This window comes from Microtus pennsylvanicus, chromosome 4, assembly GCF_037038515.1.
Source record: "Microtus pennsylvanicus isolate mMicPen1 chromosome 4, mMicPen1.hap1, whole genome shotgun sequence".
NCBI classification, from domain to species: domain Eukaryota; kingdom Metazoa; phylum Chordata; class Mammalia; order Rodentia; family Cricetidae; genus Microtus; species Microtus pennsylvanicus.
The window spans coordinates 31,325,472-31,344,522 of record NC_134582.1 but is presented as its reverse complement, the minus strand read 5'-3'; the positions used below and the strand labels follow the sequence as shown (position 1 = coordinate 31,344,522).

At 38.0% G+C, this 19,051-nt stretch overlaps 1 protein-coding gene and 1 long non-coding RNA gene across 6 annotated transcripts in view; one reads left to right on the top strand and one right to left on the bottom strand.

Moving 5' to 3' along the window:
- The window catches only part of Snx2 (sorting nexin 2), a 39,045-nt gene that overhangs the window by 15,136 nt on the left and 4,858 nt on the right, over positions 1-19,051 (top strand). For both annotated transcript variants that reach the window (XR_012910284.1, XM_075968661.1), the window contains exons 4-11: positions 2,916-2,982; positions 3,238-3,281; positions 5,107-5,248; positions 8,424-8,502; positions 10,236-10,311; positions 10,999-11,112; positions 11,368-11,461; positions 14,166-14,371. Coding sequence is in view for 1 of the 2 variants with exons in the window: in XM_075968661.1 (XP_075824776.1) it covers positions 2,916-2,982; positions 3,238-3,281; positions 5,107-5,248; positions 8,424-8,502; positions 10,236-10,311; positions 10,999-11,112; positions 11,368-11,461; positions 14,166-14,371 (822 nt within the window). In the remaining variant the exon portion in view is untranslated. The remainder of the gene's footprint in view (positions 1-2,915; positions 2,983-3,237; positions 3,282-5,106; positions 5,249-8,423; positions 8,503-10,235; positions 10,312-10,998; positions 11,113-11,367; positions 11,462-14,165; positions 14,372-19,051) is intronic.
- Positions 2,179-19,051, bottom strand: part of LOC142847714 (uncharacterized) — a 40,337-nt gene continuing 23,464 nt past the window's right edge. For 2 of the 4 annotated variants that reach the window (XR_012910285.1, XR_012910287.1), the window contains exon 4: positions 7,725-7,893. This is a non-coding gene — a long non-coding RNA (uncharacterized LOC142847714). Of the gene's footprint in view, positions 2,870-7,724; positions 7,894-18,550; positions 18,699-19,051 lie in introns of those variants that run through there. The other 2 variants (XR_012910288.1, XR_012910286.1) reach the window with 2 other exon arrangements.

Below are 19,051 nucleotides of genomic sequence, written 5' to 3'. Positions count from 1 at the left end.
CCTTTATCTTTATTTTTGAAATGACTCAAACTTTGTTTTAAAAGAAAGAAGTACAGATCAATAAAAGTTGCTTTCTCATGCCCTAACAATCCTTTTACTTTATCAAAGATAGAATTATTAAGAAATGACACATTTGGAAAAGAAAAAAGCCATGGTGTGAAGGTTATTTTAAATATAAACATTTAAAATTATTCAACTAGAAATTTGTAACTAATGTAATCATAATTAAATAATAGCTATATACAAATGTGAATAACCTCCAAAATAATACAAAGGGAAGGTAGTAAGATATAAATAAATAAATAAGTACTCACACTGTATGAGTCTATGATATGAACATTAAACACAGATAAAATTAGGGAACAGTATATGCAACGTCAGATACCAGGGTAGCAGCTGAGTTGGCAGGGTGACATGGTTCTGACTGGGAGGCAAGCTGTAAGGGGGTCTTAGGGATGTACTCATTGCCTGCGTTTCTCATTTGGGTTCTAGTTATAAAGATGAGTTCATTTTGTGAGAGTTTATTGGACTGTCCACTTAACAGTTAATAATTTTTCTAACTTCAGTGTCCATGTAGAGAAGATTAGCTCTCTATAGAAAAGTGGCCTTGAAAAGAAAGATAGTTAGGAAAATATGCTTTATATTATTAATGTTGCCTTGACATTTCGGAGGTTTAAGACTCTGAGATTTATTGTCTTTTGTTTTGCGCTTTTGTTCAGTGCTATGGACAGAATCCAGGCCTTGCTTATGCTAGGCAGGCACAGTCCCTCTGAGTTACACTCCTAGCTGACCTTTCTACAAACTCTTCCTGAAATGCTTGGGGTTTGTTTGGTTGGTGGGATTTTTGTTTTGTTTTTCGACAAACCAGACTGACCTTGAACTGAGGGATTCATGTGCCCTGAGTCAAATCCTGGGATCAAAGGCTTGGACCACCTTGGGCCCCGCTGAAATTCTTTTGTTTGTTTGTAATTTTTATTTATTTTTTTGTTTTTTTTTTAATTTATTGATTGATTGATTATGTATACAATATTCTGTCTGAGTGTGTGTCTGCAAGCCAGAAGAGGGCACCACCAGACATTATTACAGATGGTTGTGAGCCACCATGTGGTTGCCGGGAATTGAACTCAGGACCTTTGGAAGAGCAGACAATGCTCTTAACCACTGAGCCATCTCTCCAGCCCCTGTTTGTAAATTTTAAAATTTACTTATTGTTATTTTAAGTGCATTGATGTTTTGCCTGCATATATGTTTGTGTAAAGGTGTCGGGTCCCCTGGAGCTGGAGTTACAGACAGTTGTGAGCCACCATGTGGTGATAGGAATTGAGCCTGGTTCCTCTGGACGAGCTGCCCATGCTCTTAACTGCTGAGTCATTTTTCCAGCCCCCAAATGCTCGTTTTTGAATTGCCTTCAATAAGACGTCTCTGTGGTCCAGTTATTTTTTTTCCCACTTGTTGATTTTGAAAATGAGTTTTACAGGGCTTTTATTTTCTTGAAAAAATGTTTTTTATTAGATTATTACTGAAAGCATTGTGTTAAAGTTGGTTTTAGATATAATTTCTATAAGTATGTAAATTACTATTGGTACAAGTAATGGGTTCTTTTTAGTTATTCAGAATTGGAAATTACGGGGCAGGGGCTGGGACTGGGGTAATGACTTAGATAATGCGTGTGTGGTTCAGATACCCTGATGGACATATATGCCAAGTGGACATGGACAGCTGTCCTGCAATCCCAGTATTAGAGAAGGAGTAAGATAGCTAGCTAGAGTAGCCAAACTGTGTGGGAGGGAAGCTAAATAAAAGTAAGGCAATAAGCATGTATCTAAATCTAAAGATTCCATTTATTAGCTGGGTATGGTGGAGCACACCTATAATCCTAGCACACAGGAGGTAGAGGCAAGAGGAATAAGAGATTCCATAATGAACAACAATAACAACAGCACAAAATCCACAATATTTAGAAAATCACATTTCTTTTTTTCTTTTTAAAAAGTTTTCTGTCATTTTTTATATACATCTGTTAAGACAAAAATTCCTCTTCTCCAAATGATCTTTCTTATTTTAGAGTTGTGTTTGTTTGCAGTCAGCATTATGAGAGCTTCTGTTGTTTTGAAACTATTGTGATATGACTCCAGTAACATAACTAGTAAAAACTTGCTGTTGGTGTCGTGACAGTAATGGAAGTTGGAATTTTAAAATTTTGTATATTTTGAAAATTTCATACACGAGTACAGTATTTTATGACTGTCCACTGGGTATTAGATCATCCATTAGTGGGGTCATCCCTAGGAAAAAAAACAAATTTTCCCTTTCTAGGCAGCCTATGGGTAGGAGCTTGTGAAATTTCTCCCATCTACACATTGGCATATCAGTTGGTATTGTCACATGCAGGTCTTGTTGAAGCAACCATATTCCTGAGGTCTCATGGGTGTAGCTTTACTGTCATGCCTAAAAGACAATATCCAGCAGTGAGCTTGCTGGTCGTCTGGCTCTTACAATCTTTCTGCCCCTCTTTCATGATTTTCCCTTAGACTTGGATGTAGTAGTTATGTTGGGCTCTATCAGTTGGGCATGTGGCGGTCTCTCATTCTCTATATGTTGACTAGCTGTGGGTCTCTATAATAGTCTCTGACTTTTGCAAAAAAAGAAGTTTCTTTGCTGATGGGTAAAAGTTACACCTATTTGTGGGTATAAGGATAAGTATTTAGAATATAATTAGAAATTTATTGGTTTAGAGAAATGACAGAAGTAGGCTCTTGTTAGGCACAGGACCTCGGTAGACACAGATAGTTGGCCAGAACTGCAGTACTAGGCATAACTTCCCTCCTGTTGACAGGGTCATGCATCCAGTTAGACAGCTGCTGGTTACCTTCAAGAGAAATGGAATTTTTTAACATGAAAATATGCTTTTATAGATTGAAGAAGAAGCAAATGGAGATATTTTTGATATAGAAATTGGTGTGTCAGATCCAGAAAAAGTTGGTGAGTTATTTTTTGTACTTGTTTTGATTAGCTTGTTAGATCCTATAGTTATCCACTTAAGTATATGGTTGCAGTGTTTTTTCTTTTAAATTTTTTTGTGGATTTTATTTTAAAGCATTTAACTCAATTAATTTATTTTGGTGGTACTAAGAATTAAACCCAGGGTCTTACACACAGTAGGCAAACAGTCTACCCTTTACCTCCTCCAGCCCAGCGTTTGAATTGTAATAATATTCTTTGGCTTTTTCTTTATAGGTGATGGCATGAATGCTTACATGGCATATAGAGTAACAACAAAGGTGAGCTTTTTGCTTCTTCAACGAAATGTTGGCCCCTCCCTCTGTATAGTAGAGAGGATGTGAGTGTAAGGAAGAGCATATGCAGTGACTTAATATAGACCGGGAGGTTAGGCGTGAGCAAAGTAGTTCTAAGGTGAGACAGAGATGAGGGAATGCTGAGTAGGAATGGGAAGAAGCAAGAAGCTTCCAGACAAAAAGATCTGCCGTGTAAAAGCCCAGAGTTGAGGCATTTTGCTTTCTAGAGTCTCGTCTGTAAGTGACTCTGACTGAATTCACCTCGTGGATTTTGAGTATTTCATCCTTAGCATACAGGAGAGCTGTTAGAGAGGCTCAGACAAGAGCATGGCACTATGAGATTTTTATTAGGACAGCTCTGGCTTAACTCAGTGTGAATTGGAGGATCTAGCTGGGCGGTGGTGCTGCGCCCCTTTAATCCCAGCACCTGGGATGTAGAGGCAGGTGGATCTTTGTGAGTTTGAGGCCAGAGCTAGTTCCAACACAGTCAAAGGTACACAGAGTACCCTGTCTTAAAAAAACCAAAAAAAAGAATTGGAGGATCCAGGTCAAGATTTCCAGTTAAATATCACCACAGTTTTTTAAAGGATTAAGTCTTGAAACAGAAAGCAAGTCTGTCCTAATGATCTTAGCTTTATACTGAGGGTGTAGCTCAGTTATAGTACCTACCTAACATGCATGAAGCCCTGGGTTCATTCACCAATATACAGAAAAAACAGGGGAAGTGGTGAACACCTGTGTTTCAGTACTCAGGAGGTAAGTAGGAGCAGGAGGAGCAGAAAGAAGTTCATAGTGAGTGCTAAGCCAGCTTGAGACACACGAACAGCTGCAGCAGGGGAGGGCATTGATACTTAATACTGAGAAACAGTTTTGAAAGTAATCAAAATAAATGTTTTTTAATTATGTAGGTGGGACAATCAATAATGTTTGAATATAAGACATGAGGAAGATATTTATTTATGATATAGGAACTTTATAGTTTGAGGTGGGGTAAGTTTTGTTAGTTGATGAAACAAATATTGTGTTTCAGGCTCTGCTGCAAGCACTTGCAAAAACCAATAAACAGTAGAGGACAGTGCTGTCCTTATGGGACTCTTACTCTAATGGAAAATTCAGCGAGATTTACGTGGAGCTGCCTCCACACAAATGGCCTGGGCCACAGGGAAATATTGAAGAATCAGTAGCTTATTCATCGTGAGTTCAAAGCTAGCCTAGGTGCTGTATAAACCTGTCTCAAAACCAAAATGGGGAAAATGATTAGCTAACGTAGGGTAGAGAAGGTGTTATAGGTCAAACTTAAAATAAAGCAAGTGTTTTCTAACCTCTTAAATTACTTTTAAAAAACTATGTCTTGGGCTGGAGAGATGGCTCAGCGGTTAAGAGCACTGGCTGTTCTTCCACAGGTCTTGAGTTCAATTCCCAGCAACCACATGGTGGCTTACAACCATCTTTATTGAGGTCTGGTGCACTCTTCCTATATATATATAGGCAAAACACTGTATACGTAATAAATAAATAAGCAAGTAAAAAATACTGTGACTTCTAGGTCTTTATGCTAGTTAGGGTTTATACTTGTGTGCTTGAGTGAAGTTGGAGCCAAAAGAATCAGCTGATGCCATAAAAAAAAAAAAAAACCTCTGTCTTGAGCCCTAAATTTTAGTTTAGTTGTTGTTGTTGTCTTTAAGCCATACTACGTATTCTGTATTCATTTGCAAAATAGAGCAGACTGTTCTTGTAGTCAATGTGCAGCATTAATTTGTAAATGATCGCTTTCTGTTAACAATGTGAAATGCCTGTTCTTCATTTGTAGACTTCCCTTTCCATGTTCAGTAAGAGTGAATTTTCAGTCAAAAGAAGATTCAGTGACTTTCTTGGTTTGCATAGCAAATTAGCAAGCAAATATTTACACGTTGGTTACATTGTGCCACCAGCTCCAGAAAAGAGTATAGTAGGTAAGCATAAGTCAGACCATTTCTTTTTACTGTTCCTAATCCAATTTTAGCTGTTCTGGTTTATTTATCCCTTAATCATCCCCAGTCAGGGCTCCTGTCTAGAGGCGCAGGTTTAAATATGCTATGATGTTCCTGTGTATTCTTTTGTTTTGTTTTTTGTTTTTCGAGACAGGGTTTCTCGAACTAGCTCTTGTAGACCAGGCTGGCCTCAAACTCACAGAGATCCTCCTGCCTCTGCCTCCAGAGTGCTGGGATTAAAAGTGTGCACCACCACCGCCTGGCTTCCTGTGTATTCTTGAAGTATGTGTAGCTTGAAATTTTGGTTTATAACATATAAATACCTGGTTGTTGAATATTTGCTTGAAATTGATTAAATTGAAGGAGGTTAGAAGCTAACTTTCTAGGGTCATTAGAATATCAATTTTATGAGTCCTTTTCTAGTAATAATGTTGTTAAGACGTTAGTGTTTTTGTCTAAGAGCTAGGTGCTATTTGGTGCTCAGCTATATATTGTCCAAAGAGAAGTTCAATTTAACCTTTCTCATATAAAAGCTATTTAAATTCATCTTAGTTTCTTGAGTTCCCAGCCAGATTTAGTGAGAGTCTGCCTGAAATAAAACAAAAGAAAATTTCTACTATGATCACCATTAAGGGCTTAGTTAACAAAATTCAAAATTTTTAAAAGAAGCAGAAAGCCTTCATTACGTTTACTATAATTTTTTGCTACTGTGCTTACTGTGTGTGTTGAGGTGTCACTCTTGCCACTATATGCATATGGAGGTCAGGACAGTTTATGGAAGTTGGTGCTCTCCTTCTGTGTGGATCCCTGGGATTGAACTCAAACTAGTCAGGTTTAGCAGCAAGCATCTTCATTTCATATACTCAGCCATCTCTCTGGCCCCCATTATTCCACTTTTAAGACTTAAGTCTTGGCTGGGTGGTGGTGATGCACACCTTTAATCCCAACACTTGGAAGGTAGAAGCAAAGGCAGGCGGATCTCATTGAGTTCAAGGCCAGACTGGACTACAGAGCGCGAGTTCCAGGACAGGCTCACAGTCTCAACAAACAAATCAATTTTATTTAAGATACAAAAAAAATTTAAATCTTAAAATTTGTAGGTTATTACCAGTCTATTTAAGTCCTATATTTTTAATGACCCCCATTTTAATTTTCTTTACATTCAACATTATTACTCTGAAATATATTTAAAATGAATTTTGCTGATCATTAGTTTTATTAAATGCTTGGCTGAAAAATCATTTTATAATTTATAATTTTGAAACTTGATGCCTTCAAATGAATTTGTTATTTGTTGTATCTTTTTCTTGATCCTTAAGTACAAAACTTTCTGGGTTAGGGTTTTTTTCAAGATAAGTTCTCACTGTGTAGCCCCAGTTATCTTAGAACTCTGTAGACCAGGCTGTTCTCAAATCCACAGATCTTCCTGCCTCTGCCTCTGGAGTCCTGGGATTAAAAACTGCCCCCACCCTTGGATTATTTGTTTTGTGATGGGGACTGAGCTCAGGGACTTCAGCATGCTAGGTGCACAATACTACCAAATTTCTACCATGGACCAAATTTTCTAAAAAAAAAAAAAAAAATACTCTATTGTTTCAGAAGTGTCAAATACATTTAAAATGGGTTGAGCTCCTGATCTTCCTATGCTTCCCAAGTGTTCAAATTATAGATGTGGACCATCATGCCCAGCTTGCTTGCTTGCTTGCTTCCTCCTTCCCTTCCTTTCTTTTCTTTCTTTCTTTTGAGACAGAGTCTTAGTGTGTAGCCCATACTAGCCTGAAATTCACAGTCCACTTACCTCGTTCTCTCAAGTTGCTGGGATTATAGGCATCTGCTACCACACTTGTGTAGGTGTGTAGATTTTTTTAAAGTAGTATATCTTTTACTGAGATGGCAGAGTACAAAGAGTAGCTTTCTGGGAAGCTGTAACTGCCACCGAAAGGAAACTGCCTTAGCATATGACTTACCACTTTTAGCTTGACTTCAGTTAAATTAAAAACACGATTCTTCCTAAACTATTAGAAAAGGAGCAGTCCGGCACAAATGTGCATTTTATAACACCAGCACCGGGGAGACTTAGGCAAGAGGATCAGTTGAGACCTTGGCTCTATGAAACAAAGACAAAATGACAAAAACAAGCCGAATGTTGGTGGCACACACCTTTGATAATCCTAGCACTCAGGAGGCAGAGGCAGGCAGATCTCTGTGAGTTGGAGGCCAATCTGGTTTACAGAGTGAGTTCCAGGACAGCCAGAGCTACACAGAGAAACACTGTCTCGAAAACAAACAAAACCAAAGAAAAAAAGACAAACGGCAAAACTAGTCATGACAAATAGGAACATGCTAGTTCTGAAGCAGGGAAAGCATTTAGCAAATTCATCAATTATATCTAACACATTTCATCATTCCATAAAGACTTTTATTGACATTAATTAACTTAGTTTTTTTAAACTCCCCATTTTATGTGTTGAAATGTAGGCCTGGGGCCTAAGGAGACGACTCAGAAAAGTACTTGCCACTTCTGTAAAGAGCTGGAGTTTGCTTCTCAGGACCACGTTAGGCATCTCACAACTGCATGTAACTTCAGTTCCAGAGGATCTGCTGTCCTCATCTGGCCTCTGCAACACCTATATGCATGTATACATAATGAAATACACACATACACAGTAGTAAATAATGAAGTCATTTTAAAAAAGAAATGTAGCGAAAAGAATCAAGCTGGGGATCTAGGCCAGAAGTAGAGTTCTTGTCTAGCATTCATAAGACTTTGGGTTCAAGTCTAGGTCTAGGGAGAAAATAATCTTGAAATATCAAAACCATTGTATTTTTAAAGTGTGAAATACCACAAATAATCAAATTTTTATGTAAGCTTTTTTATAAACTTACTGTATGAGTTCAAACCCCATAATTACAAGTCATGTTGTACTTTGTTTACATTTTCCTGCCATAGATATTTATTCATTAGAGATATTAATACATCATGAGATGTAATTCTTCAAAATGGGTTTCTCTTTAAATAAGATTCCAATTACCAACATAGGGACATTATTATACTTAACTTATTATTATTAAAGTATATTTTTATTTTGAAGATATTATGGCTTGTTTTATTATAATCTAAAAAAATTCTTACGAATTTCTTCCAACTTTTTCAAAGGTATGACCAAGGTCAAAGTAGGTAAAGAAGACTCATCATCCACTGAATTTGTAGAAAAACGAAGAGCGGCACTGGAGAGGTAATTCCAAGTCACAGGACCACTGTTGCCATGCTTCATTAGTCTAGCAGCACAGCACCCGTTTCTGTATCACATTATGAGCAGGAAAATGTTAGATTATATCATCACCAAGAGCACTAACAAAATGACTGTAGTTATAAGAGGGAAACGTGGAAGCTGTACTTGCAGGACTTGATAGAATGTCTGGGGAAGCTGTGTGTGGTGTACACTCCTGCAATCCCAGTATTCAATAAACTGGCAGAAGGACTTACCGGGCCTGTCCTGGGCTACACAGAAAGACCCAGTCATTTGTATAAATTGATTTTTAAAAATTAGATTTATTTTTATGTGTTTGAGTGCTTTGCCTCATTGTAAACATATATACCACATGCAAGCTTGGTGTCTGTGGTGTTTAGAAGAATGGGTTGAACCTCCTGAAACTGGAGTTAGAGATGGTTGTGAACCACCATGTGGGAGCTGGGAACCACATCTGGATCTTCTCCAAGAAAAGCAACTGTTTATAATTACAAAGCCATCTCTCCATCCCTAAGTTAATTTTTTATTTGAATAATTATTTGGTATAAGCACTGTTAAACAGTGAAAACTGCATGTGTGTGCCCTCTCATTTTTGTGAACTTGATTTTGACTTTAATGGATAGCAATGTTACATCTTGCTTAATCATTATATAATTAAGGACTAATTATAAATATATTATATCTCCCTTTAGAGTATATAACTTTACATGTCCTATAGATTTAAAGACTTGCTTTTCTTTTTTCCTCTTTGAGACAAGTTCTCACTGTGCAGTTCTGGCTGGCCTTGAGCATAGAGATCAGCCTGCCTCTGCCTCCTACAGTACTAGGATCAAAGGCATGCACTTCCATATCTGGCCTAAAACTTACCTTTTTAATGACAGACTAGAATATTTTCACTCCCAGTCCGTCCGTCCGTCCTTCCTTCCTTCCTTCCTTCCTTCCTTCCTTCCTTCCTTCCTTCCTTCCTTCCTTCCTTCCTTCCTTCCTCCCTTCCTCTTTTTGATACAGTCCCAGTTGTCCTGAAACTCTCTATGTAGACCAGGCTGGTCACAAACTCACAGAGATCTACTTGCTTTTGCCTCCAGAATGCTAGAATAAAAGGTGTGAATCACAATGCCCAAAATTTCTCCATATCAGTTCTCCTTGGTCCTTGGTTCTGATTTGATGAAGACTAAATTTTAATATTACAAGTTCCAGGACAGGCTACAGAGAAAACCTGTGTTGGGGTGGGGGGAGAGAGTACTTGCTCTCGCAGAGGACATGAGTTTGTTCCTACTACCCACATGATGGCTCACAACTGCATGAGTCCAGCTCTGGCCTCCATGGGTACCAGGCGTATATGTGGCACATGTAGGCACTTACACATACACATAAACTAATTTTTTTTAAAAAAAATGGACAAAACCTTTTATTCTACTTCTTTAAAGTTCTTTTCTCTGAGTTAGGGTCTTATATGTAGATCTAGCTGGTTTAGAACTCTGTAGACCAGTCTGGCCTCAGACTCGCAGAGATTCACCTGCCTCTGCCTCCCAAATTCTGGGATTAAGGTGTGCACCACCACTGCCCTATTCAATTTGTGCAAAATTCTAGATAAATAGGGAGTGCAGACTAATAAGAGATACATTGAAGATACCTTTTACCTGGATATTTTTATTCTTTTGTTGAAACCCAAATTTAAAATTGCACTAAAACTGGATCAAATCTACTCTTAAATATAGGTATCTTCAGAGAACAGTGAAGCATCCCACCTTGCTTCAGGATCCTGACTTAAGGCAGTTCTTGGAAAGCTCAGAGGTATTTCTCATTTAAATTGTCTCTCTAATTAGGTATTGTCATAACTAATCCAAGATTAGCCCTTCAGTAAATGATTCGTTCAGTGGAAACAGTGAGACCGTGTTTTGGAACTTTGGGTTTTGCTTAACTAAATCACCAGCAAATAATTCCTTTTAGTGATAGAGGATGATGATCAGATCCTTTTTGAAAAATTTAAACTTGATTTAATTAAATAGATTATACATCATTTTACTGTCACTGCTTGAGATTTTTTTTAAAAAAACTTTGCTAAGTCCCAGAATTTTCTAGACGCTCACAAGCTCAGCCCTACCAGCATGGGGAGGTTTTTCTCAAGAGCACCTTTGCTCACCAGCAGCTTGTTTGTGCTTGCAGACAGGTGGCCAGTGTTAGAGCCTGGCAATTTCTTAATGTATTTTGACAAACAGCGTTTGTTCTATCTAAATGTAAACGTGCAGAAGAAAAGCAATGGAAAGTCTATTTTTTAAGTTTTCCTTTGAGAACGTACAAGTAGTGCATTTGAGAAATTAGATCTCACTGTTGAAATGTATGAGGGTGAAGAAAATACAGCCTCTTTTCTCTTTGCTTCTTTCTCTCTTCTTTATTTTGGGAGGGGGATCCCTTTTGTGCCCAGTTAAATCTCTAGGCTTTTAACCGGTTTGTTTGCCCTTATTTGTCATTCAATTCCAGCTGCCGAGAGCAGTTAATACACAGGCTCTGAGTGGAGCAGGAATATTGAGGATGGTGAACAAGGCTGCCGACGCTGTCAACAAAATGACAATCAAGATGAATGAATCGGATGCAGTAAGAGCTGATTTTTCGACTTGAATAATGAAATGAATTAATGAGCCCAACAATTGCATTTTAAAGCTGTACAAGCAGAAAATAGGATATTAATTTGCTTATTGAGTTCAGTTCTCAGCTACATCATTTGACCACCATGGTTATATACGGCTAATTTACCGTTCTAAAACAAGGAAGGTAGCTTGCTATTGGTAACCTAATTTACAATGGTTCATTCGTCTTAAATTAGCTCCATTTTTCATTTTTTTTTCTTAGTGGTTTGAAGAAAAGCAACAACAATTTGAGAATCTTGACCAGCAACTTCGGAAACTTCATGCCAGTGTTGAAGCCTTGGTTTGTCATAGAAAAGGTTGGTGTGCCTTGTTAAAGCGAACACTCAGCTGTGAGTCTGGGAAGGATAAAGCGGTGGTTTGTGCTGGGTGTGGTGCATCAGGAGACTGAAGCAGGACTGCCGTGAGTACATAGTGAGACTGTCTCAGGACCGGAAAAAAGAGTATTTTGTTTCAATATCATTTAAAACTTTCTGCTGTATTTTGATCTAACTTCTAGTTTAAAATTAGAAAAATCAAAACCTTATAAAACTTTTAATTTCAAATTATTATTTATTTAACTCTTGATACATTTATAATTTAATAGATAAAATTGTTTCATTAGTAACTGATTATATAAATTTGAGTTTCTAAAATTTATTTATAGGACTCAAATTTATAAAATTTATATATATAAAATTTTATAAATTTATGAGTTCTGTAAAATTTATGGGACTCAGATTATAGCTCAGTGGTGGTAGAGTGCTTGTCTAGCATGCATGAGACCTTGTGTTCAATTCCCTGAACCAAGGTGGGGAAAATTAAAAATTGGTATTTACAGATTTTCTTGAAAGTATATTGTGCCTCTATTTCTTGAAAAATTCTATGAATTATTTTGCTTATGTTTCCATAGTATTTAGGGACTGGAGCTGTCCCCTACTTTGTAGTGCTTGTTGAACATACAGAAGGCCCTGGGTTTGAGCTCTAGAACTACATAAACCAGGCAGTCTGGAGTTCAGGGCCAGCTTCTCAGTGGGAAGTTCAGGGCCAGCCTGAGCTAGAGAAGACAAAAATTAAGAAGTCCAAACCATGTTTTTTGGTTTTTTTTTTTAACCTACAAATTTTTGGGGGATTGAAGTTTTGTTTGTTTGACTTTAGGGGTAGGGATATTTATACTGTCCAAGACGTTTTTGTTTGTTTTTTGTTTTTCGAGGCAGGGCTTCTTATTGAAAAAGTCTTGGCTATCCCAGAACTCGCTTTGTTCTCGAACTCATAGAGATCTGCCCGCCTCTGCTTCCCGAGTGCTGGGGTTAAAGGTGTGCTCCACCACCACTGCCCAGTACAAGACTCTTCATCATGGTTGTCTAAAATATTTACAATGTGACAGTGTTTAATGGATTTCAATAAGTAGCAGATTACTTGTATGATAAATATTTTTCTAAGATTTATTTATTTTTATTTTATGTGCATTGGTGTTTTGCCTGCAAGTATATTTGTTTGAGGGTGCCAGGTCCCCTGGAACTGGAGTTACAGACAGTTGTGACCTGCCATGTGGGTGCTGGGAATTGAACCTGGGTCCTCTGGAAGAGCAGCCAGTCCTCTTAACTGCTGAGCCATTTCTCCAGCCCCCGTATGATAATTATTTCTATATAATAGTTTATTGTAGCTTTACTGTTTGTATTACATATCTCTTAGGAAGTGGACTGTATTTTTTAAAAAAGAAACTACAGAGTAATGGAACCGTTTTCAGAAAATGTAATTCTTAGTCATTGTCAGTGGCCTTTAAACATCTAATTTTTCATTTGAAAAGGCTTAAAATGGGGGCTGGAGAGATGGCTCAGAGGTTAAGAGCACTGGCTGCTCTTCCAGAGGTCCTGAGTTCAATTCCCAGCAACCACATGATGGCTGACAACCATCTGTAATGAGATCTGGTGCCCTCTTCTGGCATGGAGGTGTACATGCAGGAGGCACATTGTATACGTAATAAATAAATCTTAAAAAAAAAAAAGAAGGGGCTGGAGAGATGGCTCAGTGGTTAAGAGCATTGCCTGCTCTTCCAAAGGTTCTGAGTTCAATTCCCAGCAACCACATGGTGGCTCACAACCATCTGTAATGAGGTCTGGTGCCCTCTTCTGGCCTGCAAACACATACACAGACAGAATATTGTATACATAATAAATAAATAATATTTAAAAAAAAAGAAAGAAAAGAAAAGGCTTAAAATGGTTATATTAAAAATAATCTAGAAATTGTGATTAGAGAAATTATGTGTTTGAGGCCAGCCAGGACCAAATAATGAGTTCCAGGCTAGCCTTTGTCTCAGAAAAAAAAAGTTAGCATCATTGCAAAACAAATAACAAAAAATGACTTAATTTGATATAAATTGAATTGTGTTTATAAGTTTACCTTGTTTTTCTTTCTTGGTAGATAAGATTCTCATTAAAAACTGAGACATTATTTGCAATGACAAATGTTTAAATGCCAAAGAATATAGTATAGCTTAATTGCGATCTTTTAAAAAAGTATTATTCATAATTATATATACGTGTATGTGCCAGTGTGTGGGATTACAAACTTGGGTTCTCCAGAACAGCAGTATAAACTCTTAACCTTGGAGCCTTCTCTCCAGCCTCTTTAATTTTTATCTTCATGCTTCTTATATTAGAAACACACTTACCTCTTTAGCAGAATGCAGAAGAGAATAAATGAGCACTTTGGGGTCAAAAGGGGTAGGCAGGTTATTAAAATAATTCAAGAATTAGACACAGTTCACCATCTGAAAACATAAGCTATGATTCTTTTTTGGAGGGTTGTGGGGCTATGCTGGGACTGGATGTAAACACAGGCTTGTTCATGCTGGGTGGGTGCTCTGCAGCTGTGACTCCATACAGCAGTGGTGCTTCTGCTAGCATCTATACCCGAAGCAATTATTGACTGTTTCATATTAATTTAAATATTACTAAATTATTGGATATAAATATAATTTTACTAACAAATACTAAATGCTTTTTTTTTTAATTTCAGAACTTTCAGCCAACACAGCTGCCTTTGCTAAGAGTGCTGCTATGCTAGGTAATTCTGAGGATCACACTGCCCTGTCTAGAGCCTTGTCTCAGCTTGCAGAGGTTGAGGAAAAGATAGACCAGTTACATCAAGAACAAGCTTTTGCCGACTTTTACATGTTCTCAGAACTTCTTAGTGACTACATTCGGCTCATTGCTGCAGTGAAAGTAAGCCCCATTCTACAAGCTTTCTTACACTCTTTTGCTTAAGCTATTTGCTTTAGAAGTAATTTAGACTAGACACAGTCTGAATTGTCTGTAATAGTAATACCTGGGGCCAGGCTAGGCCAATCCATATCACACAGCAAGTGCAAGTACGCGGGACGGGTGAGTGTGTGTGCATACACACACAGACAGTTGGTTTTCTATTAGATACACATTTAAGTGTGCAAATATATTGTACCACTATATAAAAAATAACTTCAAAATGAGTACTTGTAATTTAACATTTTCTTCTCTTATGACATGGATAGTAAAATAAAACAGTTTTTAAGAAGTCTAAGGGCGACTGGACAGATGGCTCAGCAGTTATGAGCACTGGCTGCTCTTCCAGAGGACCTGGGTTCAAATCCCAGAACTTAGATGGTTCACAACTGTCTTTAACTCCAGTTCCAAGGTTTTTGACACCCTCACACACACATGAAGGCAAAACACCTATGAACATTGAAAAAAAATAGGGCTGGAGAGATGGTTCAGTCATTAAAGGCTAGGCTCACAACCAAAAATATAAGAAGCCTACGGAATGCCAAATAAGAAGTGGAAACAGTATACATTTATTTACGTATCATATTCAAATTATTCAAATTTTAACTATTTGCATTAATTTGCTCTTTCTAGAAGTAACTAGAGCTGCCTGCCTGGTCTATTTTCATTGGTAAAGTTTGCTAGGCATTTAGAAATAGGATAAATGCCAGGAGGTGGTGATGCCATTAATCAGAGACAGACAGATGTCTGTGAGTTCAAGGCCAATCTGGTCTACAAAGCCAGAACTATCTTGGTGTGTGTGTATGGGGGGGGAGGAGAAGTAGCATAAAAGTAGGAGTGATTATTGTCTTAATGGTTCAGGAGGTTTTTAGCATGAATTTGGACAATAAAAGGATTTTCTATGTACTCAAATGTACAGTCATGTATTTATAGATGAACTGAGACTAAATTAGAACATAGCTCACATTTTAAAGAAACCTATTTCTGAGTGGTTGCAGACAGAATCTAGTTAGAAATTGGTGTTCTGCAAATGCCTTCAGTATTTATACTCTCAAACTGAGCTATCAGCCTGAAATTCAAATATTTTAGAGAACTAATGAGACCATTCTTTCTTGTGCAAACTAGTATTCATCCATGGAGAGAACACTGGCATACTGCCTATTTATTGATGTTTTGTGAACAGGTTTTTGGTCTCTAGAGGATTCAACATTTCCAAATGATGCTTTTGTAGGGGTGACAAAAATTACCAACTTTATATACTCTTCTATATAACTCTTTATGCTTCTGGTGAGTTTTTTCTTTGGTTACGAACTGTTAAAGTTTCTAGTGTATTCATTATTGTATTAGGTAGCTTTTATTTTTGTTTTATCTTTTTTAAAATTTATTTTTATTTAATTTTATGTTATGGAGGTGTCAGATCTCTTAGAACTAGAGTTACAGACAGTTGTGAGCTGCCATGCTGGTGCTGAAAACTGAACGTGGGTCCTCTGAAAGGGCAGCTGGTTCTCTTAACCACTGAGTCATCTCTCCAGCCTGGCAGCTTTTATTTTTAACATTATCTCGGCCTGGTTTTCAAGACCTGGTAACTTTTTATTGTGTTTTATTTGTATTGTGTGGCCAAGGCTGGCCTTGTGACAGGACCTTGTGACAGGACCTCCCAATTGCCCATATTACAAGCATGCACCATCAGATGATGATTCCCATTTCTGTTTCATCTGTTGATAGTCTCTAGAGAGATGTGAGAGCTGCTATTTAAAACAAACAAACACAAAGATAAGGAGCTAGAGAGATGGTTCTCAATTAAGAGCACTTGCTGAGGAACTGAATTCAGTACCTAGCACCTCCACTGGATGGCTCACAGCTGCCTGGCTCACATCCAGCTTCAGGGGATCAGGTGCTCTTTCACATGAACAACATGTACAGAAGTAATAATAACTCTTTAACACAAAACACAAATGCATAAGAACAAAACCTATGGATTAAAAAGGGAAATTGAGCCGGGCGATGGTGGCGCACGCCTTTAATCCCAGCACTCGGGAGGCAGAGGTAGGCGGATCTCTGTGAGTTCGAGACCAGCCTGGTCTACAGAGCTAGTTCCAGGACAGGCTCCAAAGCCACAGAGAAACCCTGTCTCGAAAAACCAAAAAAAAAAAAAAAAAAAAAAAAAGGGAAATTGACAGTGTCTTTGAGGGCATGCTGAGTAGAGCTTCCTGGGGAAAGGCCCTATGGCAGGGTGGCCTGCCTGTGCTGACCCTTAGAAAAACCTCTTCCCATGCCTGAAATCTTCTGTTAGACTTCTACATTCTTTGAAATTAGTTATGTTCATGTTTTCCAAAATTCTCTAGAGAATATTGGCATCAACAGATTTGCCAGTCAGCTGAGCTTGGAAAGAGTTATTTAACTTTTTAATCCAGGGGTACCTAGATTTATATGAAAAAATTCTTTTTTATATTTTTTTTTTTTGAGAAAGGGGTTCTCTGTAGCTTTGGAGCCTGTCCTGGAACTCGCTTTGTAGACCAGGATGGCCTCAAACTCATAGAGATTCACCTGTCTCTGCCTCCCAAGTGCTGAGATTAAAGGTGTGCGCCACCACCATCCCAGAAAAATTCTTCTTTCATACAAAATTCTGTCCACTTAATGTATCACAGGTGTATTGAGAAATGCTGAAGTTAGATTGGAGTTACAGAGCTGTGGTCTGGTTTTGTGAAGGCAGATAAAGCTCTTCAGCATCTTCTGAAACGTTGGCCAGCTCAGCTGTCTGAACATAAGAGATAGAGTCATGAGAGCTAGTGACAGGCAGTTAGACTCGCAGGACAATTCAGATAACCAAAAGAACACATTTCCCTCTCCGCTGCCAAGACCTCTAGTTTCTCCAACAGTAGTTTTAATCTCTTAAGATTCTTGAGTGTCTTCATAAAAGACTAGCTATGAATGTACGTGAAGCTAATTTTTGTCCCCATCCCTACTTGTTTTGTCCTTTTGTCAATACACACCCCAGACCCCTCCTTCCCTTCTCAAAAAGGAGCATACTGTTCTTGTTTTTTTTAGAGAATTTTTTTAACATTTATTTATACATTTATTATGTATACAATATTCTGTCCATGTGTATGCCTGCAGGCCAGAAGAGGGCACTAGACCCCATTACTGAGGGTTGTGAGCCACCATGTGGTTGCTGGGAATTGAACTCAGGACCTTTGGAAGAGCAGGCAATGCTCTTAACCTCTGAGCCATCTCTCCAGCCCTGAGCATATTGTTCTTAACATTCATAGATATGCCACTTTTTCTGGCATATCTATGAATGATATTCATTTTTTTGGTTTTTTTTTTCTGAGACAGGGTTTCTCTGTAGCTTTGGAGCTTGTCCTGGCACTAGTTCTGTAGACCAGGCTGGCCTTGAACTCACAGAGATCCACTTGCCTCTGCCTCCCCAGTTCTGGGATTAAAGGCGAGTGCCACCACTGCCTGGTTTATTTTTGATTTTTAAAATAGCATTTCATATACCTCAGGCTGGCCAAGAAACCTGTTGTGATTATAAGTGTGTGTTACCACATCTGCTTAAATAATGCTAGGACTAAACCCATGGCATATTCAAGCAATTCAAGCTTAATTTTATAAGGTGTTTTGACAACAGCTATTTTGACAAAAAATTCCTAGAAGTAAAATTATTGACCAATGGTTGTATATAGACATGAAACTCAATTTTATTTTATATAACTACCACATGCTCCTTTTGTCTGCCTCATGATGGCTTTCTATTTATAATCAGATTGCTATCTTCTTCTCTCCCCTTTGTTTCTTTTTTAAGATTTATTTTATGTGTATGAATGTTTTGCTCATATGTATTCATGTTTACTAGGTGTGTGCCTGCTGCCTGGTATCTATGTAGTCATTAGAGGGTATTAGATCCCCGGGAACTGGAGTAGCAGACTGTTGTGAGCCTTGAACTCATGACTCTCTTAGCTTCTGCCTCCCAGTTATTGGGATAGCAGGCATGAACCACAACACCCAGCTATATGCTGCTTCTTGATTAAAATATGTTTTAGAATTGAAGTATCTCTGGCATAGTGCCTTTTTATTCACCTAGTTTGTTGATAGTTGGTTCATTTGCTGAGTTAGTAACTAATTAAAATAATGTTAACATACCTCCAACACCAAGCTAGAGAAAAATTCGTAGTAGGTTTTTCCATCTTGTCCCATCTTTTCCCGTTTCTGTTTGTTCATACCCTCGTTGCTCTTCTGTGGCTGTAGTTCACTTACTTCTTCATTATCTTGATCTTACTCGGACAGAACCCTTGAAGATAAGGGTGATTTTGGTTGACTTGCTCTGGTAGAGTCTTTGTGTCAGTTTCTTCATTTAGCTCTGCCTTTTGACTGTGTTCTTTGGCCCTTTTCACCATGTAGAGGACTCACCTCTTCCCTGTCTTGTTAGGCCTCTTAATTTAATATTTGCTTTTTTTTCTCTTAGAGTCAACTATGACATCTGTACTTTACTCTTCACTTCTGTTACTTGAGGTTCCCCTCTCTCTGTGTACGTGTATATGTGTGTGTGTGTAAGACTGTCTCACAATGTAGCCAGCCCTGGCTTGCTTAGAACTCACCATATAAACCAAGCTGGTCTCAAATTTAGCAACAATCTTCCTGCCT